A 26,787-nucleotide genomic window follows, 5' to 3' on the forward strand; every position below is an offset into this window, starting at 1 on the left:
ACAATGTGTTTTCTTACTCGTACCACTCTTGTGTTTACAGTCAATACTATACATTCCTTGTATATTGTGTGAGTTTTTGAATCTGACATAATAATAATCTCATTTATTTTTGCTCTGAGGTTGTGTGATATTGCATAGAATCATTGTCCTTCTAGCATTAACTCTAACCATGCTCTCTTTATAGTACTGTGACACAGATTTTGTAACTCTAAAATAACCTTTGGATGGTGGGCATGCTAGTAACATAAATACTGTTTTAGATGTATTTTGGGTGAATATGTTTTTGTGTTGGGTACGTTTTAAGTAGCTCATTTTAATATGTAACTTTTTACATGAAAAATAATATGAAAAATAAAGATTTGTGAAATAATCAGCGTTCATAATCATAATCACGTTACCTTTAAAAAACAATTAGTTAGTTACTTTCCCCAAAAAAGTAACTTGGTTAGGAACTGAATTACTACATTATAAAAGTAACTAATTACCAGAAAGAGTAACCATTGCTTTTTTTAAAATAAAATGCTCAAATATGAGAAATATGGGAATGTGAGACTCACCCCTAACACAACCAACTCACGTATTCGCAGAGGAATACTGAGTGAGTTGGTTAGTTCCAGATAAAAGCCTTTTTTTACTACTCCGTAGTTGCAGGCGAGTAATGGGGCATTTTATTGTCAGTGTCGGTAAAGGCGTTATAACAGGGAAAACAGTAACTTTTTTGATTACTTGTTACTAGTATAGTATATCCATCACCAGGGGCGTTTCTAGACACTTTGGAGGCCCCAGGCAAGAGGTAACTTGGAGGGCCCCTAGCCCCAACCGGGACCACAAACATTAACTGTTAATGAATCCAAAAATCCCAAACTATTAATGATTCAATTCTGCATACTATGCCAACTCAGTCTCATATAAAACGTACCTTGGCTACATTGGTCCAAAGTGCAAAAACATAGAGGGTTTACCATAACGTCTCAAATCGTATGACGGTTACATTTTTTCTGACTGTTTTTTTTTCTCGTATTGTTTTGTGTCCAAGTCACGTTACTCTCAAGTTTCCGGCCGTGAGAACAAAAAACATAGCAAATATTTATATCATTTTTAGTGGAAAACTCAATAGTTTCTGCATAAAAATGCCATTTGATTACATTTCTAGCGAGAAATATATATTTTATTTTCATTAAAATTGCTCAGTGAATGTACATAATCATTTGCTTGCTTGTTGTTTTTTCAGATCCAGCCAGAATAATTAGAAACGGCAATGTTTTCTGCTGTCCCTAGGTGGTTCATTATGATACTTGGTTGACTATAGTACACAGCCAGTGACAACATCAGGTTGTCACTGATATGGACCAATGTCAGCTGTCCCTGGGGGCCCCCTTCCAGCTCAGGACTCTAGGCAATTGCCTGGGCTTCCTGCCCTGTTGCAACGCCTCTGTCCATCACTGATGTTTTGTATTTCTCTCTCCTCATGATGATCAGTGTCGCTGCCCTGCGGCTCCTCCGGGCCGGCAGGGGGCGCTGCGTCAGTCCGGCTCTTTGCTCGGTCAGTGACAGCAGCTCAGCTGGTGCGGAACCGGAGGAGCAACGTGCGGTGGCTCTGCTCACTCACTCAGCCAAAATGTTTAGAGTAACAATCCGGGCTGACATGGGCTCCCTCTGCTTTTTCTTCTGTATAATATATTCTCAGTTGTTGACCGTGTCCTCTGATGATATAGTGGTGGCATGCGGCGGGTTTGTGAAGTCCGACGTTGAGATCAACTACTCTCTGATCGAGGTGAGAGTGCAAACGTCCCCGGCTAGCTGCTAGCTCACAGTTAGCTGGTTCATCGTAGTAAGCTAAAGGTTGTTAGGCGGAGACTGGAGGTTTATATGAATGACAGTTTGAATGAAACGACCATAAACACTGTGTATATAACACAGAGTGAACTCTCGGCTGCTGTAACAAACAGACATATGAGTAGTTAATGTAATTAGACATCGTTTTAGCTGTCTGCTGTTTAGCTAATTTGAATTTCCACTAGAAACAGTCACGGTTTCAAACGGTTTAAAACCCAAATGTTGAATTACGTTAGTAACGTTTATGTTACACATTATACGTAGGCTAACTGCTCCATGTGAGACGTGTCAGTGTTGATGGTGGCCACGTTACGTGCTGGTCACCAGTCCTAATCCCTGCTCATTGACAGGATCTGTGGGATTAGCCATTTGGTTCATTAGTGAAATGAACTAAAGCCCATATAGACTGGTCTGCTAGTTAGTTACTGTTAGTTGATGGTAGCTGATACAAGAGACTCAACCTGTGAGCCCATGTTACTCACTATTCAAGAAGACTGACAGGTCTAAAAGCAGTTCATCAGAATATCTTTATTGTCATTGCACAAGTAACTGAGGTAGAAGATTCCATGTAAAGTAACTATTACTACTGTGTAATATACTTACTCAGTCTGCTTCCCCTTTCATGCACAGATCAAACTGTACACCAAACAAGGTTCCTTGAAGTATCAAACTGATTGTGCTCCAATCAATGGCTACTTCATGATCCCGCTCTATGACAAGGTATGTATGGGAAACATGAATTCCACTGTTTATCAAGTCCGTTTTTTTTTGTTGATGATTTTAATTAATGTTATTTATTGTTTATACAGGGAGACTTTGTTTTGAAGATCGAGCCTCCTCTTGGGTGGAGCTTTGGTAAGACTCTCGGCTGTCTCCTCACCATTCACAAACTATTAACTAGAATGGCACTCAGCAGAGCACATACTTCCGCCAAGGCCAGCAGATAATAATCTAGATCCGTATCCAGGTTGTGCAGAGTCATAGATCTCAACACCATAAATATGTCAGATATTTTACATCAAAAACCATTGTCAAGGAAAATGATTAAAAAAAAAAAAAAAACTCCTCGACTGGGGCCAAGATATACTGGGTCCTTACTTTGACTATGCCCTCGACAATCACCAAGATTGATGCAAATGGGCTCTCTACTTATTGTCTAATCCTGCTGACAATTAGCAAACAACAAAGGTGAAAACATAACTTAAATTCCCTGTCTAAAGTGATATTCACGTATTGTTTAATTAAGCAATATCACACGAGAGGGAGTGCTGTTGTGAGCACGGGTGTGATTCGGTCGTAGGCACTGTCTAAAGTGATATTCACGTATTGTTTAATGATGAATATAAAATCTTGGATTTTTGTATTGTTTATATATTTTTTCTCATTTTTAACTGTCACCAGAGCCCACCAGCGTCGACCTCCATGTGGATGGAGTCAGTGACATCTGCACCAAAGAGGAAGACATCAACTTTGTTTTCACTGGCTTTTCAGTCTCAGGAACGGTGAGAAGGCTTCAGAATTTCCTCCTTCATAATGGAGTTACCTTTGTTTAAAGACCATCAAAATGTGACCTTACAAAGGACAGTTAAATGTTAATACATAGTTACCATACTTATTTAGAGTACAGAGACATGGGGAAACACATACAAAACTGCACTTCAGCCACTTTTCATACTGCAAAAAAGAGCAATGAGAATTATTCACAGGGTTTATGTGGCACACACCAATGACTTATTTTGGGAATCTAAAACTCTAAAATTGTTTGATTTGGTGGAGCATAAAACAGCCCAAGTATTATATAAAGCAAGGAACTATCTGCTACCAAGAAATATTCAGAGAATGTTTCATGAAAGAGAGCAAGGTTATGATTTAAGAGAAATCAAATCTAAAGGTTGGCAGAGCTCGCACAACAATGAAAAGTTTCTGTACCACCATTTGTGGAGTAAAACTGTGGAATAATATGAGTACTGAAATCAAAAACATTTAAAGTGTAATCATGTTTAAAAAGAGACATAAAGAAATGATTCTCCAGAGGTACATTGAATAATTCACACAAGGTGTTTGCTTGCTTACTATTTGGATTAAAATGTGGCAGGAAATGGTACATAGTGTAATGGAGGAATGAAATAATAAATGTATGTCTTTGTGCTATGATTTTAATTAGAACATATAGTTAAAATTATAGGGGTAGGATTAGATAAGTTTATACTTCTTCCTACTCCTTTTCGCTCATGTAAACTGTGTTGCTTATGAGATGTTACTTTTTTGTGTATACCGGTACATTTTTGCTGTTCACTTATTTCCTTATTATATTATTATTTTATCTTATTTATTTTATTTTTTTACATTGTCGTTTACATGATCGATATAAAGATATCAATCAATCAATCAGTCAATCAATCAACCATGCATGATGGAAAAGTGCTTGAGTCTAACAAAGAGAGCTTCAGTATCTTATACATACATGAGTTTTTTGTGTTTTAAGATTCCACAATCTTCCAATGGCTCATGTCACAAATCATCTCTTACCTTTGTCTGATGAGTTTCCTCTTAATGTGCTGTGTCTGCTTCAGGTTCTGAGTAAAGGCCATCTGCTGGGTCCGGCAGGAGTAGAGGTCAAACTGACCCGAGTGGGGACTGAAGAGAAACTCCAGAGTGTCATCACTCAGTCTGGAGGAAAGTAAGTGGCTTGCACCTTTCTGTTCAGTGCAGTATACAGATGTCCCTGTTATAAATGCATGTGTTTAAGACCTTTCCATTTGTCAACACAGGTACACCTTCTTCAAAGTACTCCCCGGGAATTATGACATCACAGCTGCTCATCCCTCTTGGACCCTTGAACAGGTTGGTATTTATTTCACATTAGGTATGACTCCCCACAATTTGGCAACTTTTCACTTGACCTGAGGATGTTTAAGTTATGTAATATAACCATTAGGTCACAGGGCGCTCCATGATGCCTGTGGTTTCCTGTCAGTTTAGTCATTTCCTGCAAATTACAGCAGTAGGGCTGTGAAGTGTTAATCTGGAGTGTAATCATTCACTAATTACAATATTTAATTTCAGGCTTTGGTAACTCCTTCATGGACAAAATTAGAACTGGTTCTCTAGGTATTTTTGTTATTAACATCTTGTGGAAAATATTATTTATTAATAATAGATAATAAATTGCCCATAATTTAGCTCCCTAACCAGACACACACACAAACCTGCACTCAAAATAAAAAGATTACTTAACTGTGTAAATTGATTACAGTTTTTGATTACAGTTATACACAGAGTGTGGTCACTCTTTAAATGTACTCTACGAAGTCAGAACAGTAGATATTCCTACAGATAACCACACCTGTTTCTGTGTGAAAACCCCTGGGAGCTATCGTCACCAGGCTGAACTGCTTCTGTGTCAATAGCTGTTTGATGATAAAGGGATCGGGAGCAGATGAATAATTTGTCGAGGCCGTGAGATGGTGTGTTTCAAAAGGTTAAGAGAAAATTAAGATTTTTATCCACTGATGTAACCCGTGTGTTCCCTGCTGTGATGACTGGGAAAGATGCATTAAGACCCACTCTATAAATCAAAAGGCTTTTAGAACGGTGGTGGGACCGCTCCGCAAGTATGTACCGGTAACTAATGATTTCAAGTGATATATAATAAGATTGCACCTGTGAGACAGAATTTGCACCCCCGTAGTGTGTAATAACACACTCCTGGTTACCACGGTTTCACGGTTCCCTGTCAGTGCTGCAGAGAAGACAGCACAAACTCGGAGGTGTTTTTAATTCGGCATCACTTCATTATTCACCTCCTCGCTCAGCTGATAAAGTTCCCTGTCAGGTTAGCAGGTTTCCAGCTAATGATCTCCAGCGGTAATCACGCCGCTCCTGACACGGCCATTATTCCGACCCCCGCTGTAACTTAAGTGGCGACCTTTGCCGTCCTCTCTCCGACAGAGTACCACCTCGGTGCACGTGTCCAACGCCAACGCTCCGGCCGCCGACCATCTGGTGGTGGGAGGCTACGACGTCTCGGGGGAGGTCCGCAGTGATGGAGAGCCCATGAAGGAGGTCACCTTCCTACTGTACTCGGCCACAGTCAAGAGAGAGGTAAACCAGCATCGTCTCAGGAACCGTGACGAGTCAAATAGGATCAAATGACCGTTTTTCTTGTCTAATCTAGACATTGTACCACTTATGGGATTTCTCTAGTACCGTACAATTTTTGTGTTTTACAAGACAAACGCTGCAATTTTTTGGAAAGTAAAGTCAAGGAATAACAAAACAGAACTTTTAATTGTTTGATTTTATATTGAATTCTCTTTTCATTTTTTTTCTTTTATTTACCTTTTATCTTTGTGTGTGTTGTTTGTGAACTGAAGGATGTGAGTGGGTGTAACACATCCCCAGTGGAGGGGGCGGATTCTGGGGACAGCTCCCTGGTCTACCTGTGCAGCGCTCTGTCCAGGGAAGATGGCACCTTTATCTTCCCCTCTCTGGCCAGTGGAGAGTACACTGTGGTAAGCGTAATTACGTCTTTGTGTTATCAATGAGATAAATGTGTGCTGCATCATAGCACATGTTATTTCCTGTTCGTTGCACATATTTAGGCCTTTTTGCATGATTACTGCATTGTTTTGTGAACACAACAGCAGAATGCATCTGGTAGGCTGGCTGCACACAGATGTGATACTATCACTAAAGACTAGTACATTAGGAGATAACAACTGAACATCAAACACCCTGAATGGATGTTGCTGGAAATAAACAACTGTAGGTGTATCCAAACAATTCAGCTAAAGATATCTGACTAGAATAAGCACGATACAGTTCCCAGTGCATGATAAGTGCAATATGAAGTTGTATCTTATTCTTGAATACCCAATCACACGGCTGGAGTTCATCTCTACAGTGCTTATACCTTATTGCCAGAACTTATGAACTATGATTCTGTTGTGGCGATTATACATTTTCTTGGTACGATTATTGTCAGAGAAATAATCACAGTACTACGATTATCATGATTAATTAATTTCACAACACTAGGAATGTGTAAAATGATCAAATATAGTCAAAATATAATTACATTACTCATTGTTTACACAAAACATTTCCAGTATCTATTAATATAGGACCAATTATTAATCCTCCAGGGGAAGTGTTTGAAATATTCAGGTCATAAATTGTCATTTATACCAAATGTTTACGTTTATTTTAATCTTTTTTGTTTTGTTTTGTTTTGCTTTTTTAATTAAAAATGACACGCTAACATCTACATTCCTACCAATTCAATGACATTAGATAAATGGACCAGTATCTGTGCATTTACCTTTATTTTGGCGCACATCTGGCAATGTGGTTCCAACATCATTTTTTTTAAAAAAAAGTAACAGTATTTATGGATCTTTACGATTAATTAATTGTGGCTGACACATTTCCAGTGTCGGTCCGTGTAGTAACATAATTTGCAAGCAATTTTGCAACTAGGAAGATTCACAACGCCACGTCAGAAAGTCTAGCATGTTAGAATGTTTTGCATTTCTGCAACACCTCCCGAAGATGACCTATGAACTCGCACAGGGTCATGGACAATGATTGGTGGCCAGTCTCCTGGCCAGGACACAGCAAGAATGTTATGCCAGGATCAGACTAGACTACAGGACTTTTTTTGTCTTTCACAGTGGTCAGATTAAACATTCACAGTGGCATAACACAACCAGACATGAACAAGCAACATATAATTTATAGCTGTGCATACATCCACAAAACAGCAACAGTAATGTTACTCAACAATGGGTAATGATTCCATCTCATGTAAATCAGCACATTAGCACCTGTAACAGCTCTGGAGCATTTATTACTCACATCTTCAGCTACACACTTTAAGATGTCCAAACACAGAAAACATTGCAGTAAAACGTCCGTTCACATCCTGGAAGTCTCTTTCTCTCTCCCCCACTCACTGTCCCACTAATTCTCTGTGTGTGTGAAACTCTCCACTTCAGGTGCCTTTCTACAGAGGAGAGAGGATCACTTTTGATGTCGCTCCGTCACGGATGAATTTCAAGGTTGAACACAACAGTTTGAAGCTAGAGGTAAAGAGTTAGATTGCATCTCCATTATCAGTTTATGTTCTAACATTTCATCGTAGGCGTGCTACATCACTTTGACACGCTGCGCTGTTTTCTGTTGCTCCACGTGTAGCCCATCTTCCGAGTCATGGGTTTCTCCGTGACGGGCCGAGTTCTCAACAGCGTCGGTGGGGAGGGTGTGCCCGACGCCGCCGTGTCCCTCAACAACCAGATCAAAGGTAAACATGCCGGAAGATGCTTTCTGCATAGCATCAAAGACAACAAATGAAAAAAACTGTTCTTTGTGAACACACATTCACATATCTTTGCTTTCCGCTGCACCCCCCCCCCCCCAGTTGTCAGCAAGGAGGATGGTTCTTTCCGGCTGGAGAACATGACAGCCGGCACCTACACCATCCGTGTCAACAAGGAGCTCATGTTCTTTGAGCCAGTCACAGTGAAGATTGCCCCCAACACGCCTCAACTTCCTGACATCATCACAGCAGGGTACGTCCAGCCTGTTCACTCACTGCTTTAGCTGCATATCCAGTGTTTCTGCTAAGATTTGACCTATTGCCATAATCCCTATAGTTTAAGGAGTAGGTTTGTTACCTTTAATTGTCGGTGCAAGCTATTTTTAGAATCTAACAACTCCAAAACGCTCTGGTGGACAAGTTGTGACCCGCACATTCACCACGCTATGAGATAATAACAGAACGTTACCAGACAGAGTTGTTTTAGAGGGAAATTCATGCAAAACTGCTGATGCGCGTTCCCGTTGGGGGCAGTTTTTCGGCAAGCAGTCTCTGCATTTGCCTCGAAAACAACTCCATCTTGTAATATTCCGTTATTATCTCATAGCGTGGGATTGTGTATTGGATGAGTTTGATGAGAGAAACCAAGAAACCCCATTAGCCTCTGTAGCGTAGCTCTGAGCAGCTCACGGCTCTGCTCCGCTGTTCTAAAAATAGCTTGCACCGACAATTATGGCAATGAGCCAATTTGCCGAAATGTTGAACTATCCTTTTGAAAAACACACCAGCAACAGCGACCACTAAGCTGTACTGAGACATTTCTTACTCTTTTACACAAGTTAATTGACTGCTGTGTGGAAAGCAATGCTGTGGTCCATAATCGAGGCGTACTGCAGACGAGTGAGTTTGGAGCTGATGAGAGGAGAGAAAAAAGAGAGCGAGAAGAAGCGGCCATAGCCGTTGCGATATGAGAGCTGATATAGAGAGCTGTAACTGTGTAGTGGAAAAGGGTGCAAAGTAGGGCTGGAAGAAAAAATTGATTCACATAAATATCGCAATATCTTTTTTTGATGATTTTTAAATTGATTCTTTTTTTCAAAAATCAATTTTTAAAATTTTTTTTAATATTGCGCAATGTGCGTTTGTTAGCCTTTTTTACATACAGAGAGTACAGGTTTTGAAAAGGGTTCAAGTTCACTTTATAATGGAGTATGTTCATTTATAGGCTCCTACAGTATTTGTGTGCAAATAAATGTTAAAAATGCAGACTAAAAATCGAGAGAATCGGCAATATCGTAGAATCGCAATTTAAATCGAATCGCCATCCAAAAAATCGTAGAAGAATCGAATCGGGAGACAAGCATACTGTATCGTCCCAGCCCTAGTGCAAAGTAATTATTATTGTGCGTCTGCCCCAATACTGAAGAGGTAGCGGCAATAATTTAGTCGTGGTGGGCCGCCAGGAAAAAAATGCATGTAGCGGAAACCCTGCATCATACAAGATGTCAAATTATAAATTTTTGATTGTACATGTTTAGATTTTTTTTTTACTAAAATGCCGCTCAAAAGCCTTATGTCCTGTTGTTGGTCTCACTCCAGATTCAGTGTGTGCGGTCAGATCTCCATCAGCCAGCTGCCTGAGGGCATGAAGCAGCAGGGTCGCTACAAGGTCGCCCTGACACACCAGGGCCAAGACAAGACCTCCGGCAGGACCGTGGACTCCGACCCCCAGGGAGCCTTCTGCTTCCAGGCCAAACCTGGAGACTACAGTGTCCAAGTAAGACTTGACAGTACAGTACTTCAGTATATTCAATGGCTTTATCTGCACTGGTTTGTGAATTAGTTACAGCAACTGAGCAACATTCCACCCTAAAACAGAACACCTACTGTGTTATTTCTCCAAAATTGTACAGCTTGTCTAAACCAGTCAATGAAAAACGGTTTTCATCCCAAAAAATACTCAGTGAACTGGAATACTTAGTCAGTATCAGATTAGCTTGCGTTTTCAGTCACTGAATAAATGGAAAATCTTCATCTGTCAGTGCTCTGATTTCCAGTATTATTCTATTTAAACCATAATACTACAAGGCAAGGCAAGGCATCTTTATTTATATAGCGCATTTCATACCAAGGCAACTCAGTGTGCTTTACATAAAGACAAAACTTTTTTTTTTATAAAGAGAAGCATAAAACAGAATAAAAACAAACATTAAAAACAGAGTTAAAAGCAAGAGCAAATAAAAGAAAATAGATACAGTTTAAAGTTCTTAAAAGGAGCTCAGCTATAAGCACGTGAAAAGAGAAATGTTTTTAACCTGGATTTAAAAGTGCTTACAGTTGGGGCTGATCTCAGTTCTGCTGGTAGTTTGTTCCAGTTGTGTGCAGCATAACAGCAAAAAGCTGCTTCACCATGTCTGGTTTGTGCTCCACTATCTGACCTGAGTCAGTAGATCTCAGAGCTCTACTGGGTTTATACTCTACTAACATGTCATTCATGTATTCTGGACCTAGACCTACAAGTGACCAAGTCCAACAGCGTACATCATAGATATGTCCTTAACTAGATTTATATTCAGAAATGAGCCATAGTAATGTATTACTGTTATACTAGTCAGTTTTCAGTTGTACTGATTTCAGTGTGCATATTGTATAGCAGCAGTCTCTGGGTTTCTGTATTTTAATTATTGTACCTTAATTCCTTGTGTCCAGGTGTCTCTCCCTGAGGCGGAGGTGAAAGCAGGCCTGGCTCTGCAGCCTCAGGCCCTGGAGGTCTCCCTGGTGGACCGGCCCCTCACAGACCTCCTTTTCACACAATTTATGGCTTCTGTCTCCGGAAAGGTCCACTGCCTCGGTAAGCGCTCGGTTATATATGGCTTGTCCTGTCTTTAAATGAAAATGTTCTAAATATCAAGAACATAAAAAAAGGAAATGTGGGAATAAGAAGCAGGACATGTCTCAGCTTTCAGCCCCAAAGAATATTGAGATGTGTGTTTTTATGTTTCACACAAGCTGACCTAACGTCTTCTGGTTGACCTCTAGCATCCTGCGACGACCTCTCAGTGACTCTGCAGCCAGTGAGTCGGCAGGGAGAGAGGAGGACGGTGGCTCTGTCCGGCGGCAACGACATCCTCAGTTTCTCCTTTGACAACGTGTTGCCTGGGAAATACAAAGGTCAGGACTCGCTGCTGATAATCCTCTTCATCCTTTGTAATGACACAGCAACAGTCCAGGTTGATCAGAGCAATTACGAACCGGGGAAGTAGCCCTGTAAGCATTTTTCCTGCCAGATGTAGAATGAAACTTATGTGGAGCCTGAATGCATAGTCAGCATTCTGGTTTTGACTGGAGGACATGAAAGAAACAGATCCCTCCATCCTACCTGCACTTCACCATTCATCGAGGAATCACAGTAATTATTCTCTTAGCGATTGTAGGGGAAATCAATTAGTAATTACAGTCCTTCCATCATAACTGGTGTTTAGCAACAGCTTTCTTTCTTTTTTTGGAAGTGCACATTATTCAGCTGCTGTGTCTGTACCTTCTGGTGCTGCATCTATCTCCCCCTCACTGCTCGATACACACAGTCTGCTTGTGTGTCTGCAAGCCATGTGCGCACAGCATCTCTCGGGGTGTGTTTACTCAGCTTGTTGTGTCGCCAGGCCAGAGTCAGTTTAAGACGTTTACTTTTTCTTAAGCGTTTGTTTAGGATGAGATTATTATAAGATCCTTAAGTGGAACGACTCAACTTGAAGTGATCCTGGCATCTGAGGGTTCTGTCTTTCTGGACCGGGGTGGCAGATTAAGTCTTTCTCAGCAAATATTAACACTTTCCACTGCTTTTAATTCAAGTGTATTCAGTGTTTGTTTTTTGTTTTTTTCTTCTCCACAGTGAGTGTTTCTCATGAGGAGTGGTGCTGGAAACACAAGTCCGTGGAGGTGGAGGTTCTGGACTCGGACGTCTTGGGGGTGGAGTTCAGACAGATTGGCTACATCCTGCGCTGCTCCCTCTCCCATGCCATCACTTTGGTTAGTCATTACCAACTCACTACATAAGCAGCACCTGGTGTGTGTGTGTGTGTCGTTACAGGTGACGACACGTCCTCCAGCATTATTCACTCTCTCACTCTAGCTGTGTTGTAATCGCCCCCTGTCATGGATGTAGTGCACTATATAGTGTGTTTGCCATTTTGTAACATTGTGTTGTTCGAATTCTCCATGATTCATTCATGATTCATCCACTATGTAGTGGACGACAAAACAACCACAATGCACCGCAAAATTAAGTGATACAGGAGTAGAAAGTAGTGTACATCGCTTGGATGTACACTACTTAGAACGTCTCTGCTACTTTCTACTCCCGTATCCCACAATGCAATGCGGTCGTGTTTTGCCACAGAAGAAGAGCAAGCTAATTAGCATGTTAGCTACGATTTCTTTAGGTTATTTACCAGTAAACGCCTCGGATGTATTTGCCTTCGCTCCGTTTGCCTGAGGAGCAGGAGTTGGGCAGCAGCATCCCAACAATAACAGGCAGCATTAAATCAATCTAATACAGAAACTGTACGATCTTACGAGCTAAGCTAATAGCCACAGTTCACATGCGAGCTGTTGCGGCTCACGGTCGGGACACACACAACAGTAGTTGACCAAACCAAACTTCCGATATTTCAACAGTTTATTATCCGAGAAACACAACCACGCAGAATCTCATCCTCAAATGTTCCCGCAAGTGTCCGGTTTTTCTTATTTTATTTTTATGTGTCCGGTTTGTTTACATGATTCTCGGCGCGTCTGCTTCCGTCACAGCAACACCTGGCGCATCAGCTGACACAACCACGTTCAGAAAATTACCATGTAGTGTCTGAATTCTCCTCCCGTCGTTCCCTACATCGTGTACATGATGTAGTGCACTATATTATATACACGATGTACGGGATAGGGGGTGAGTGAATGAGTGGATGATTTCTAACACAGCTTCTGTGTCTTCTCAGGAATTCTTCCAAGATGGCAGCAAACCTGAGAATGTGGGCATGTACAACCTCTCGAAGGGAGTCAACCGCTTCTGCCTCTCCAAGCCCGGTGAGGTTCATTCTACTGACCCCTCATTAGCTAAACATGTGTGAATTAGCATATCGTGAAAAGGAAAATATCAGTGTACCAACTGTTCCCTTGTGTATAGTTAGAGTGCAGTGTTTTTGAGCCAGAAAGGTCTGTGTCAGACTTGGCTAAATATAAAACTGGAGCAAAGTAATTAATCAACTACAAACGGCTTGTCCAGGTGTTTACAAAGTCACCCCTCGCTCCTGCCATCAGTTTGAACAGGACTTCTACACCTACGACACGTAAGTAATCGGACAACGTGCCCATTTGTTTTCTGGGTTAAAAAGTGTTCTCTCTGTAAACGGTTCAATAAAGTGGTGACCTGTGTCTAACAGCTCAGCTCCCAGTATCCTGACGCTCACCGCAGTACGGCATCACATGACCGGGCTCATCACCACGGACAAGATTCTGGACGTCACAGTGACCATCAAGTAAGAGTCAGACTCCAGGCTGGGATTGTTATTTCAACTTCTGCTGTCGAGCGTCGGTTTAAAATGACCACCTTAAATGTTTGTCTGTTTGTTTTTCTTTCAACCCTCTCTCTTCTCTTCTCTTCCTCTCAGATCGTCCATCGAGAGCGAGCCGGCGCTGGTGCTGGGCCCCCTGCGGAGCCAAGAGGAGCTGCGTCAGGAGCAGCAGCTGCAGGAGATCGAGCTGCGCCGCCAGGAACGGGAGCGTCGCGCCGCTGAAGAAGACGGCGGCGCCAGGGACGACAGTCCTCCCATCCAAGAGAAGGCCGATGAGCTGACAGGCCCGTTCCACTACGAGTTCTCCTACTGGGCCAGGTCAGTCACCGTGGTTGAGTTTATCACCTTTGCTTTAAAGGGGAATTCCGGTCATTTTTGACCCCTAAATCATTGTCCTGATGGTCACCCAGTGTTGGGGGGAGCAAAAAACCCCACTAAAATTGATGCAGGCAAACCAGAGTTACACCATGGCTAGATGGCGCTAGGGATAGCGACAACACTAACCTATGGGGGCAATTATTTCAACCACAACAAACACTCAAAAAACAATCAAATATCTATGGTACATGACTGGAATCCTTAGAGACACCACTGAACTCATATAGTGTACAGTATAAACAATATAAACTTTGTGTTTTTGCATGTAATCACTCACCTCAGATAGCCGAACTCTGAAACATCCTGGAAAGACATTACTATCCAATCGCAGAGCGCCTGCTCTCCCCGCCACAGAAACAAACACTTTTTCCTTGTTGTGATGATTTCTTTACAAAAATAAACGGTCTGAGATATTTTGGACATTTCCACTGCACTGCTCCACCATTTAATTTTGTAAAGAAATCATCACAACAAGGAAAAAGTGTTTGTTTCTGTGGCGGGGAGAGCAGGCGCTCTGTGATCGGATAGTAATGTCTTTCCAGGATGTTTCAGAGCTCGGCTATCTGAGGTGAGTGACTACATGCAAAAACACAAAGTTTATACTGTTTATACTGTACACTATATGAGTTCAGTGGTGTCTCTAAGGATTCCAGTCATGTACCAGAGATATTTGATTGTTTTCTGAGTGTTTGTTGTGGTTGAAAGAATTGCCCCCATAGGTTAGCGTTGTTGCTATCCCTAGCGCCGGGTAGCCATGGTAACTCTGGTTTGCCTGCATTAATTTTAGTGGCGTTTTTTGCTCCCCCCAACACTGGGTGACCATCAGGACAACGACTTGGGGGTCAAAAATGACCGGAATTCTCCTTTAAGACACAACAAAGTCAAAATTGCAAGACTTGAGTTCAGACTGTAGAACGGGCCTCTTCCAGATAACAGTGCTCCATGTCTTTGAATATTGCAAAGTGGGATTAGCTGCTTTGAAAGCACATTTTCTTATTTTAAGTTCTCACAGATAATGTTAACAACCCCGACAACGTGGCTTTCAGTTTAATCCTCTAAACTTTGTTTCTGGGTAATCATGTTTTTATTTATCTGCAGTTTGGCATGGTGATAATTACACACCAAGTATGAGAATCTGACTCAGTCTTGATACCAGGGAATGATGCAGTGAGTTGATATTTACTGTGCATGACTGTACAGGGCTGGAGAGAAGATCACAGTAACTCCATCCTCCAAGGAGCTGCTGTTCTACCCACCTGAAGTAGAAGCCACCATCACTGGAGGTAAAATCCTTCACACTCATCTCAGTCTAACACATTCATCTCATCTGTCTATTTTTGCGCTTGTTTTTGTTATAGATGCTTTTGAAGTCTTTAATGATGTGTTGCCTTGTGCTTGATATATCTGATTGTTATTGGTTGCATAGATAAACACAAAGAGAAACATCAACACAAACCATAAAATAGACACAGAAAAAACATAATAAATCTGTATCAAGCTCCCTGAGAAGTAATGATCCTCTCCATGCAAACAGAGTCCTGTCCAGGTCGGCTGGTGGACATCACAGGACGTGCAGGTCTCTTCCTGGAGGGCAAGGTGTCACCGGAGCTCCAGGGCGTAGAGATCTCCATCAGCGAAAAAGGAGCTGCTGCACCGCTCATCACTGTGGCCACTAATGAGATGGGAGCATACAGGTACCAGAACCTGGTTGTTTAAATCAGAGATAAAAAAAGAAAAGAAATGAAGCGAATGAAGGTGAAGGAAGGATATTCCACAGTGCTTACCATAGATAATGGTGATGGTAATTGATAGCTTTGAGATTCACTATAAATGTATGTGCTTAGCAGGTGATTATAGACTAACTGGCAGATCCATAAATGCATTAAGGAGTGTAGAAGCAGCAGCATCAGCAGCGGGTGGGCTCTTCTTAAAACTCCGGCTCTAATAGAGGTTGCTGGTCAGGCCCAGATAGTTGAAATTGGTTTTTAGACGGCTCTGTTAGAGGTGGTCAACCAAATGGATAATTAAATCACCACTGGTGCCAGAAAGAGCCACTGACCTCATGGTAAACACGGTCAGGAGCCACACACGAGTGACAAGGCTGAGAGATTTAATACATGAAGCACTGCTTCAGTGCTGTCTGTGGAATGCAAATCATATTGACAGTTTTGGATTTGATTTTATTAAAGCTTGTTCACTTGATCTTCTCTAGTGGTCACAGATGTTGTTCTACTTGAAGATGAGCAGTTTCTAGAGACACGATTAGGTATCAATTTAGATTTAGTGTAACCTACAGTATACTTTGAAAAGGATACGTTTTGACATTTTTGTCAAATTAATTCAGTGATTGAGATGATGAGCACATCCACGCATACACAGAGACAGCTAATAGCTAATTCTGCGTATTTTAAAGGTGTAATTCACTTCAATTCAGCTTTATTTATAAAGCGCATTTCATGCACAAGGCAGACTGGATGTGCTTTACAACAGGTATACATAGTTACAGTAAAAAAAACAGTTATATGAAAATCAATTGAAGAGTGCAAGTGCAAGTAAACAATCATATATGCCATCTTCACCACATACACACTTAAACTCACACATGTGCACCCACTCACACAACCACACATGCACACACAGGACACAGGACATGAATAAAGTATCTGAATCTGAAAAAGAAATCTATAATGATAGGACCTGTGATACATTTTTGACAGTTTGTGTAGATTCAAAATGATTCTACAGTAGTTTCCCATCACATGCTAGAAAACAGGTTGTTGGATGGAGCTGATATCTGTCATAATTATATAAGTTCAAACAGTCTTTATTATCCCCAAAGGGGCAATTATCTGTGTGGCAGTCGTCAACACATACACGACACCCAACGCACATACAGAAAAAGAATAAAATAGAATAAAAATAAACAACAGTGGGTACGTTTAAGAAGAAGAATTCGTGAGGGCTATCGCTAGCCAGGCTAGCGCCGCCTACTGGTTCCGGCAAATTTCATTTGCCTCAACAATGTAGTCAGGACACTAGCAATGCGTTTCGGTTTGCTCCGTCCGCCAGAGCGGACGGACCAATCAGCGAACAGACGGGTAAGTGAAGGCGATGACGTTGAACTCAAGCGCTCAAGATTAACCTATGAGCTTAACTGGTGTATAGCACACGTGACCACCAAGCAGCAGCGATTAGTTGAAGCAAATGTAAGCAACCGCCTCCCGGAAGCAAACGAATCCCTATGGCTGGTGTTCAGACGCTTTTTGAAATGTAATGAAATAAGCGGCTGATGCATCAGGCTAGGCTATCGCTGCAGGGATAAAGGAATTGGTAACACTTTGCTTGAATAGGTATTCATAAGATTGTCATAACACTGTCATAACCATGACATAACAGCTGTCATAAACATCAATGAATACTTATGACAGCTGTGGTTAAGTGTCATTCGGTAAGTTATGTCACTTTTCATGCAAAGTTGACATTATTTGAGATGTCCTTGTTATGAGAACTTGACATCATTTTTAAAGTTTGGCAATTAGGTCTGCTATGACAGTTTACATTGTCTTTATGTCAAGTTGTCAGAACAAAAACATCTCAAACAATGTCAGCTTTGCATTTAAAGTGACATAACTTACCGAATGACACTTAACGACAGCTGTCATAAGTATTCATTGATGTTTATGACAGCTGTTATGTCATGGTTATTACAGTGTTATGTCAATCTTATGAATACATATTCAAGTAGGACATGTCAGCCAGAATTTTCTGGGCCTTTGCCAGGGCTCTCGTCTTATACAGGTCAGAGATGTTGTCCAGGTTGGTACCTATGATCTTAGTGCAGATCTTGACAATGCTTTGAATTCTGTTTTTGTTCTGTAAGGACATGTTGCATTTGGTATCATTTTGTAAATGTCTCCCCCCTCTCGTCCTCCAGTGTGGGCCCCCTTCACAGCGACCGGCAGTACGACATCAGCGCCAGTAAAGAAGGTTTCGTCCTGACGTCAGTGGAGGGAACCCAGGGAGACTTCAAGGCGTTCGCTCTGGCCGGTGTCACCTTCAAGGTACAAGTTGCCACCCCCATTCCCCAAAAACCTGAATACATGTTACATCCCAGTAATCAGCGGACACTTTACCATCAGCGACACTTTCCACCCAGAGTATGTGACAATTAAAAGCTCTTTGTTCTCATCGGCTACGCTCACTGATTATGTGGTTTATGGGGTGACATGATGAAAAGCTCTCGTTGGTTCCTACGTTATGTTTTCATAAAACATAATTAAAAGGAAAATGTCACTGATGATAGTTGAATCAGTTTTCTGCTTTGCTGTGCCCTGTCAGTGTCTCGCCTTTGTGCTACCTTTTTTTTTATTTTTTAAAAAGGGTCTGCAATTATCTACAGCGACCGTGCGATACTGGCACAAAGGATCATTGTTGCTTTCCACACAGACTGTCAGATGAATTGCTTTGAAATCTTCTGTACAGCACTCAAAAAGAGTTTAGTGTCCTTGTTTATCCTTCCTTTGTAAAACTCTCTCAGTTATGGAACATTACAGGGACTAAACTCACCTGTCAGCCTGATTATACCCACTATTTCACAATCTGCCTCCCAACCGTTCGAGCCATGACTGATTGATTTGATGATTTTCAAGAATTGTCAGTGCTAGTTTGTTTTCATTGCAGTAGATTTAGGCTACTTTTCTTTTTAAAGATTGGAAGCGTTTAATTGCTCACCTCATAGTTCAGTCACTGACGGTTATCAAACCCTGAGCTCTATAACCGGTTCTCTTCCTCTCTTTCCCTTCACTCAATAGATCAGATCAGAGGATGGGCAGCCCCTGTCAGGTGTCCTTCTGTCTCTGAGCGGAGGACAGTTTCGTTCCAATCTTTTGACCCAGGACACCGGCCTGCTCACCTTTAATAACCTGGTACGGATCCAGCAATTCATTCAGTCATTCACTCTTTCACTATTTTACCTTAGCTGATTGTAGGGATGCTTTGATCTCTGTTATACTCTGGTTAATGTTTATATTTTCTTCTCTCCGTCGGACACAATCACTACTTTCGTCTCTTCAGAGTCCCGGTCAGTATTACTTTAAGCCCATGATGAAGGAGTTCCGCTTTGAACCCGCATCTCAGATGATCACAGTGGAGGAAGGTCAAAACCTCAGCATCGATATAACCGGCATCAAGACTGCATACAGGTACAGAAGTACGAGTGTGAACATGTCTGTCTCAAAGTTACTGTAATGTACATACTGCACAAAAGAGTCGGGCACTAAAAGTAAATACGCTAATACCATAAACAGTAGAGATCCATCAAGTGCAGTTAAAGGGATAGTTCAATATTTTTGCAAATTGGCCCATTGCCATAATCCCTATAGTCATAGCAGTAGGTTTGTTACCTTTAATTGTCGGTGCAAGCTAGTTTTAGAACGGCGGAGCAGAGCCGTGAGCTGCTCAGAGCTACGCTACGGAGACTAATGGGATTTCTTGGTTTCCCTCATCAAACTCATCAAATACACAATCCAACAACTCCAAAACGCTCTGGTGGACAAGTTGTGACCTGCACATTCACCACGCTATGAGATAATAACAGAACATTACCAGACAGAGTTGTTTTCAAGGTAAATTCATGCAAAACCTGCTGATGCTCGTTCCTGTCGGGGGCAGTCTCTGCATTTACCTCTTAAACAACTCTGTCTGGCAACGTTCTGTTATTATCTCATAGCGTGGTGAATGTGTAGGTCACAACTTGTCCACCAGAGCGTTTTGGAGTTGTTGGATTCTAAGAATAGCTTGCATCGACAATGAAAGGTAACAAACCTACTCCTTAAACTATAGGGATTATGGCAATAGGTCAATTTGCCAAAATGTTGAACTATCCCTTTAACACCAAACACTATCAGGTGAGATCACTCTTTGCTTTAAAAACCGCAGCAGTTCTTCTCAGTCCACCTGTGCACAGTTTTGCCAGGAACTTGGCAGTCTGTTCAAAGCGTCTCTGACAACTTGCCATGGCTGCGTGGATTCATGCTGCCACAGAGTCTCCAGTCTCTTCATGTGTTCCCAGACCGACTCCATGATGTTCAGATCAGGGCTTTGTGGGCGCCAGACCATCTGTTGCCGGCCTCCTTGTTCTCTTTGTCTCTGAAGATAGTGCCTTTTTGACTGTGGCTGTGTGTCAGTGTTGTGGTGCTGCAGGCCGATCAGATGCCTCCCTGATGATGTTCCATGATGGCAAAGAATCCAGACATCTAAAGTGCCTGAGACTTTTGCCCAGCAACTGTTGTATATAAACGCCGTTTTGTTGAATCCAGAATTGTCCCTTCCATGTGTGTCTTATCGATGTCACGGTCTTGTGCCCTCGTCCTCAGCTGCTATGGAGCGGTGCAGTCTCTGAGCGGAGACGCAGAACGGGACGTCGCCGTGGAGGCGGTGGGTCAGGGCGAGTGCAGCCTCTACAGCGAGGACACCATCACTGATGAGGAGGGCCGCTTCAGACTCAGGGGTCTGCTGGTGAGAATGCTCAGAGCTGCTCCGGCAAAACACCTTGAATAAGATGCGTTTGGCACTGCATGAATAATTATACACAGCGAGCATATTGAATTTCTAAAATGGTTTACTACGTGACTCCTAAACGACTTAATTAACTGAATGTTTCCTTGCAGCCGGGTTGCAAGTATCTGATTCAGCTACGTGCCGAAGGTAACGACCACATAGAGAGGGCTCTCCCACAACACAGAGCTATAGAGGTAAGCAACCCAATTAATACAGGCGATATGTTTGTTATATATGTTTACGATATGTATATTTGTTAATAGTTATGCACATACGATGCATTACGTGTAAGATAAACTATAGGAGACACTTTAACTGCATTTCTAACAGTGTTCGGTTCTCATGGAGAAGAAAATGTCAGCTGCCAATGAGCTTTTGATAAAATCATGTGATCGTCATGGGAAGATTTTTTTAGGGCTGTTTTCGACTAAGGATTTTCATAGTCGAATCTGATTCGTCAGATTTTGCCATAGTCGACTGATCGTCGAACCTTTTTTTTTTTTCTTTAGATAGCAGCAAATTTGCGACTTTTTCCGTTTCAAACAAAAGAGCTAAAACACCCCAAAAATATGGTAGGCGTAAAACAAATACCTTTATTTATTTTCCACACTTTGGATGATTTTTAGTAGCCATTGTGAGCCAGGGTATGCGTTTATGTTACGTTACCCTGGACAACGCTCCTTTTGCTCGGACTGTGAGTCATCCCTCATCCCTCAACGTGGTGAAGGATAGCGGTGGTCGTGGACACAGAGAAACCGGGTAAAACATGTAGTATCAAAACAAACGGAGGTCAGAAGGACTCGACAATCCGTACATTACGTTAATCAATCCTGTAACACACACAGTGTGACCGCGGCACCGGCAGAGAGACAGACAGGCTGCAGAGGGACCAGATTACAGCTGTGACTCCCGACACTGATGGTGCGTTCATGACAACTCGGAAGTCGGAAAAAAAACAAGTTCCTCTTCTGAAAAACTCTGACATGTCAAACTTTAGGATGTGTTAGGGAATAATTCATTTGTCTAACCATCAGAACTATTAACACTTGAAACGGTAAACACAGCTGATCCATCGAAAAAAAAATCACCGCTGGAGTTAATTTATTTTCCGTGACTGAAAGCAGCTTCTTGAATGTAACTCGGTCAAAGTCAGATGTATCCTCAATGTTTTGCTGTTCTGTCAGGTCATGCATGATAAATGCTGACAAAGTTAGACTGTCAGACTTCCTTGATTTTAAACTTTGGCGGCTCTGCCCCTCGTCTTTTTGCCACTCAGTGAGTGTTCTGCAGTGACTTTGACGGTCCTACTGCTCACCTCCGCTCATTTGAAAAAAAAAAAAAAAACCTCCGCTCATTTAATTGTGCAACTGCAGTGGGTGATTTATTAATACGTAGTAAGAAGCTAAGACTACCGTTTAAACGCACACATAATTTTGAACTCTTTATTAACAGAAAGTAGGCAGATTTTGTATCAAAATAGTCTTTTTATAACGAAAAAAGACATTCTATGTAGGCAATTTATGCTCAGCAGCCGTGGGCACCCCCATATAGTCAGAATGGTAGGGGTTAGATTCGACTACGAGGTTCATAGTCGAATCAGACCCCTCCGAATCGAATCGTCGAATCGTCGACTTTTGGAGGTCAGCCCTAGATTTTTTTAACTGGATGTGACTGGATTTTTTCTGAACATTTAAAGGGATAGTTCATCCAAAATTGAAATTTCCCTCATGTCAACTAAGGGCTGGGAGAAGTTTCAGAGTCCTCTGTGCCTTCTCTGAGTTACAGGGGGGCTCAGTGCAGCACTGCATGTCCATATGACGGTTGCGAATGGAGCTCACTTTTCTTCGTCCAAAAAGACACACCAAAAAACATCCAAATACCTCCACACTGCTCGTCTGTAATGTCCCTCTTGTATTGAAGCCCCAACATGAGAAATTGTTCCGAAAGAAATTAAATAAGTCTATTTTTTAAGCTTGTTTGTAGCGGAAGCTCCCAGTGTCTCAGTTCACTGCTTTGCCTGTGTCTGTCCAAATCTCGCGCGATTTGTATTGACACCCAGTTCACGACTCCGCAAATCACACAAGATTCCAGTAGAGCAACACTGGGAGCTTCCGCTACAAACAACATTAAGACATAGACTTATTTAATTTTTTTCGGAACAATTTCTCATGTCGGGGCTTCAATACAAGAGGGACATTACAGACGAGCACTATGGAGGTGTTTGGATGTTTTTTGGGGTGTCTTTTTGGACGAAGAAAAGTGAGCTCCGTTCTCTACCATCATATGGACATGCAGTGCTGCACGGAGCCCCGCTGTAACTCAGAGAAGGCACGGAGGACTCTGAAACTTCTCCCAGCCCTTAGTCGACATGAGGGTGAGTAGATAATGAGTGAAATTTGAATTTTGGGTGAACTATCCCTTTAAAAGATGACTCATAAATAGAAGAAGTTGTTTCCAAGGTTAAAAAAATCAAACACCCCTTTCAAACGTTAACATATTTTCATTGTCCTGGTCCTTTATGATTTTGCGCTACAGTAACTCATGAAAACTAGATGGGAAGGTATGCAAAACTTTTGTAATTGAATTGTTGAAATGACTGTGGGAACTCTGTGATTATGACTTATCAGCAGCCTTATCACATGGGTCCTTTTCTATACGCAGAACAAAAGCAGCGATAATCCCATTGCCAGTTTAAACCTCTTGGTTCATAATTTTAGCGTGCCTGAAGAGTGCAGGCCCCTAATCTCTCTGCCAAGACTGGAAATGCCTTAATACCACTTAATTCTCTGTTATTATCGCACCGTGTGACTTGTACAAGTCTTTTACAAAGTTGGTATTTCCTTCAGTAGTTCAAGGTTGGAACTGTACAGTAACCGGTGTGCTCACTCTCAGGTTGGCAGCACTGACATTGATGGGATCAACATCATCGCCTTCAGACAGATTAATCAGTTTGACCTCAGCGGAAACGTCATCACGTCCCCCGAACATCTCCCCACGCTATCGGTAGGACTGCTCGTCTCATGTTAACCCTTCATTTTATAGATCTCTGAATCCCCCCCCTGCAGTGACCTCACGGCAGCTGTCTACCCTCTTTATGGTCTGTCCAGGTGAAGCTGTATAAGAGCGACAACCTGGACAATCCGATCAACAGCGTCTCTCTGGGACAGTCCCTCTTCTTCCACTTCCCTCCTCTGGACAGAGATGGAGAGGTATGCTATTGTCCTACTTGTAAAACAGCTTTTCAGTTGTTAGTTTTTAATGTCTTTATGCTTTAATTACATGCCCACACAACCATGACCCAGGACATGCTGATAACAGTCATCTCTCTGTCTTCTCCAGACCTACGTTCTGATGCTGTACTCCACACTGTCCCGGTCCCAGTATGACTTCACTCTGCCCCAGGTCTCCTTCACCTCCAACGGCTACCACAAGCACGTCACACTCACCTTCAACCCCACTGTAAGAAACATACCATTCCCTTCAAAACCGTTTCTTCTGTTTGATAGATTGAATATGTTCCCTTCTGACTGCAAAGAACAACAGGAATTATGTTATTTTAATTCAGAACAGTATTGATCAGGCCGTTTCTCTTGAAACTGTCTTGTCTCACATTGTGCATGTGTGTACTGCAGCGTAAAGTGCCTGATCAGGACGTTGCCCAAGGCTCCTACATCGCCCTGCCCCTCACTCTGCTGCTCCTGTTAGCAGCCTACAACCACGAGAAGGTAAATAAGCTGCTTCACACAATAGGTTCAAAGAGCTTATGCACTCAATTTCTGAATCAATTCAGTCGCCATAAAGCTCACTGGACTTCGGCCTCACCATGGCAAATCCTAAAATTTGGAATGACATCAAGAAGAATGCCCCACTTCTTACAGTTTTAATGTTTTATAATCAGTTCTTATTGCATTTATTCTGTCACACAAGTTAATCACAACATTGTTCCAAGTGAAACAGCGTTAATCCTGAAAGCCTTTGTTTAATACCTCCTGCTCGACCCCGTTGTGCAGGTGATCCCCCTGCTGTTACAGCTGGTGAACCGTGTCCAGGGGGTGAGGAGCATGGCCCAAGCCAGCGGGGACAGCGCCGCGCTGGATGAAGCCAAACGTCAGGCCAAGAGACAGAAAGCCAGACGTACATGAGCAGCCGCCGCTCACCTCAGACCCACACCTTTGCGCGCTAAACGGCACACCGGCTCCCACAACCCACAGCCCCGGCCAGCACTGGGTTTCATTTCCTCAGTAACCGGGACTAATGATGGGAGCTGGTAAACTGTTTAGTTTGCTGAGATGTGACTTGCCCCCAAGTGAAGCTTAAGAAGAACCACTCAACTCGCGTTACCACCACCTCATCAGCCATTCAGATTCACTGGACTGCTGATATTTAACAGGTTGTTTTGTCTGTTTTTCAGAATTTTTTTTTTTTTTCCCAGAACACTCGATGTCTAAAAAATATTGTCAATATTTGTGATAGAATATGAGCCATTTTTATACCTTTGTAATTTATCTAGGTCATCTAAAATCTTGTTTGTTTTGAAAGCACTTGAATGCTCCTGATATCAATCCTCACATTTTAGAACTTATCAGGCACTGTGGATAACTAAGTGTCTTGCCTGCCAGCTTTGGGTCAATTTGGACATTACACAAGGGTGATTTTCACCAGATTGTAGCTTGAGTTTGAAAATAGTATGAACTCGATGATTTTTAAGTTGGATGGTTTAGATTGATTTGTATGGACTCTAGTAAGGGTCTAAAATACGTCATATGTTTTTGACCCTTGTAAACCAATTGGACCCCCAAAAAAACACAAAAATTGAGAAGTTAAGAATGTTAAAATGTGCTGAAATAAAACAAAAGGCAAGTAACAATTACCTGGATGTTTTTTACACATCATTTCACAATGTCAAACTCTTTTTGACCCTTATTTGAACCCGTTTAAATCAATTTAAACCATGCATTTTAAAATCATGAAACTGCATTGATCACCATAATGCCATCACAACCAGGGGCTTCCAGTAACTATGACTGAAAGACAGCCAAAGATGTCGTTGACAAGCTAATAGCTGCTTCATACCGTTGTCACTTAAATGTAAAACACCCATGAGTTACTGTAATGGACTCTCTTCACTCCTGATGGTATTTTATAAGCTGTTAAAGTGTGATGCAAGATTGACCTGATGCCTCTATAGCTCAGGAAAGTGATGGTGGGCGAGATGCTGGAAATTTCAGTTTGAATCCTGTGTGAGGAGATTTCTTTTCTTTTTTTTTTTTTCTTTTTTTTGATGGGGGGGTGGGGGGTAAGAGGGGTAGGAAGGGAGCTACAGGGGATAACTAACAGTTGATTAATTTATTAACGTGTCTAATCAGATGTGAATGTTTTTCAGAAGTGTGGTTGTGTTTTTGTCCCATGAAGTGTGTAACAACTTATTTTAAGAGCAACATCAAATTTCAGAAGACTTCTGTCCACAGAGGTGAGAATGAGTGAGATATCTACAAAAAGTCTGTCACGACCTCGAGTTAAACTTAAAAAGATAAGGCAGTGTTGAAGCTCATTGTCTTACCGCACAGCTGTCTAATGCACTGTGAAAACTATGGACCCCAATTATTTTTCTGTATTCATTTCATCTACTGAGTTGTGGCTGACTTTCACTGAAAGATGAAAAGGCCACTATTTACTGAGTTGAAAGATATTTCCAATTAGTCCACATTTAGGGGGCGTTGATTAGTTTGGTAGGGGTGGGAGAGGGAGGTGGGGTGAAGTTGTCATTTGTCATTTGGCCAGAATCTGTTAATTTTTTTTCTTTTTTCTTTTTGAGATAATGAATAAAGTTTGACTGGAGGAAAAATGAACTCAATTGTTTTGTGGTATTGTCTCTAGGGGGCAGTGTAATGCTAGAAATTAATATTTTCATAATGATAGCATATTTCATCCTTATATGTGTGAAAGAATAAAAGTTGTATTGTGCCATTTAAGTCATGGATCAAAAATTATGGAGTTCTCCCCCCACCCACCAAGAAAACCAGACTCATTATTCCTTCTCTTCACCCAAGCAGCGCAGGGTGTGAAATGTGTTGGTGGACAATAGGAGCACGGCCAGCCCAGGGTGAGCTGATGATTGGCTAAGAAGGG

General features: G+C 41.9%; 1 protein-coding gene across 1 annotated transcript; it reads left to right on the top strand.

Moving 5' to 3' along the window:
• Window positions 1–1,560: 1,560 nt before the first annotated feature.
• nomo (nodal modulator) lies at window positions 1,561–26,503 on the top strand. Its single transcript, XM_085792555.1, has 31 exons — window positions 1,561–1,774; window positions 2,467–2,556; window positions 2,646–2,691; window positions 3,238–3,338; window positions 4,410–4,516; window positions 4,608–4,680; window positions 5,788–5,940; window positions 6,213–6,350; window positions 7,836–7,925; window positions 8,035–8,140; window positions 8,258–8,408; window positions 9,755–9,932; window positions 10,865–11,006; window positions 11,195–11,326; window positions 12,045–12,181; window positions 13,147–13,234; window positions 13,434–13,497; window positions 13,591–13,686; window positions 13,819–14,040; window positions 15,301–15,383; window positions 15,635–15,794; window positions 18,035–18,161; window positions 18,912–19,025; window positions 19,174–19,301; window positions 20,475–20,616; window positions 20,769–20,852; window positions 23,551–23,661; window positions 23,766–23,867; window positions 23,998–24,117; window positions 24,291–24,383; window positions 24,669–26,503. Exons 1-31 carry the CDS (start codon window positions 1,619–1,621, stop codon window positions 24,798–24,800), a joined length of 3,666 nt encoding a protein of 1,221 aa, XP_085648681.1. The 5' UTR covers window positions 1,561–1,618; the 3' UTR covers window positions 24,801–26,503.
• Window positions 26,504–26,787: the final 284 nt, after the last annotated feature.

This window comes from Trachurus japonicus, chromosome 1 (genome assembly GCF_045865225.1).
Source record: "Trachurus japonicus isolate A0001 chromosome 1, Traja_1.0".
NCBI lineage: Eukaryota > Metazoa > Chordata > Actinopteri > Carangiformes > Carangidae > Trachurus > Trachurus japonicus.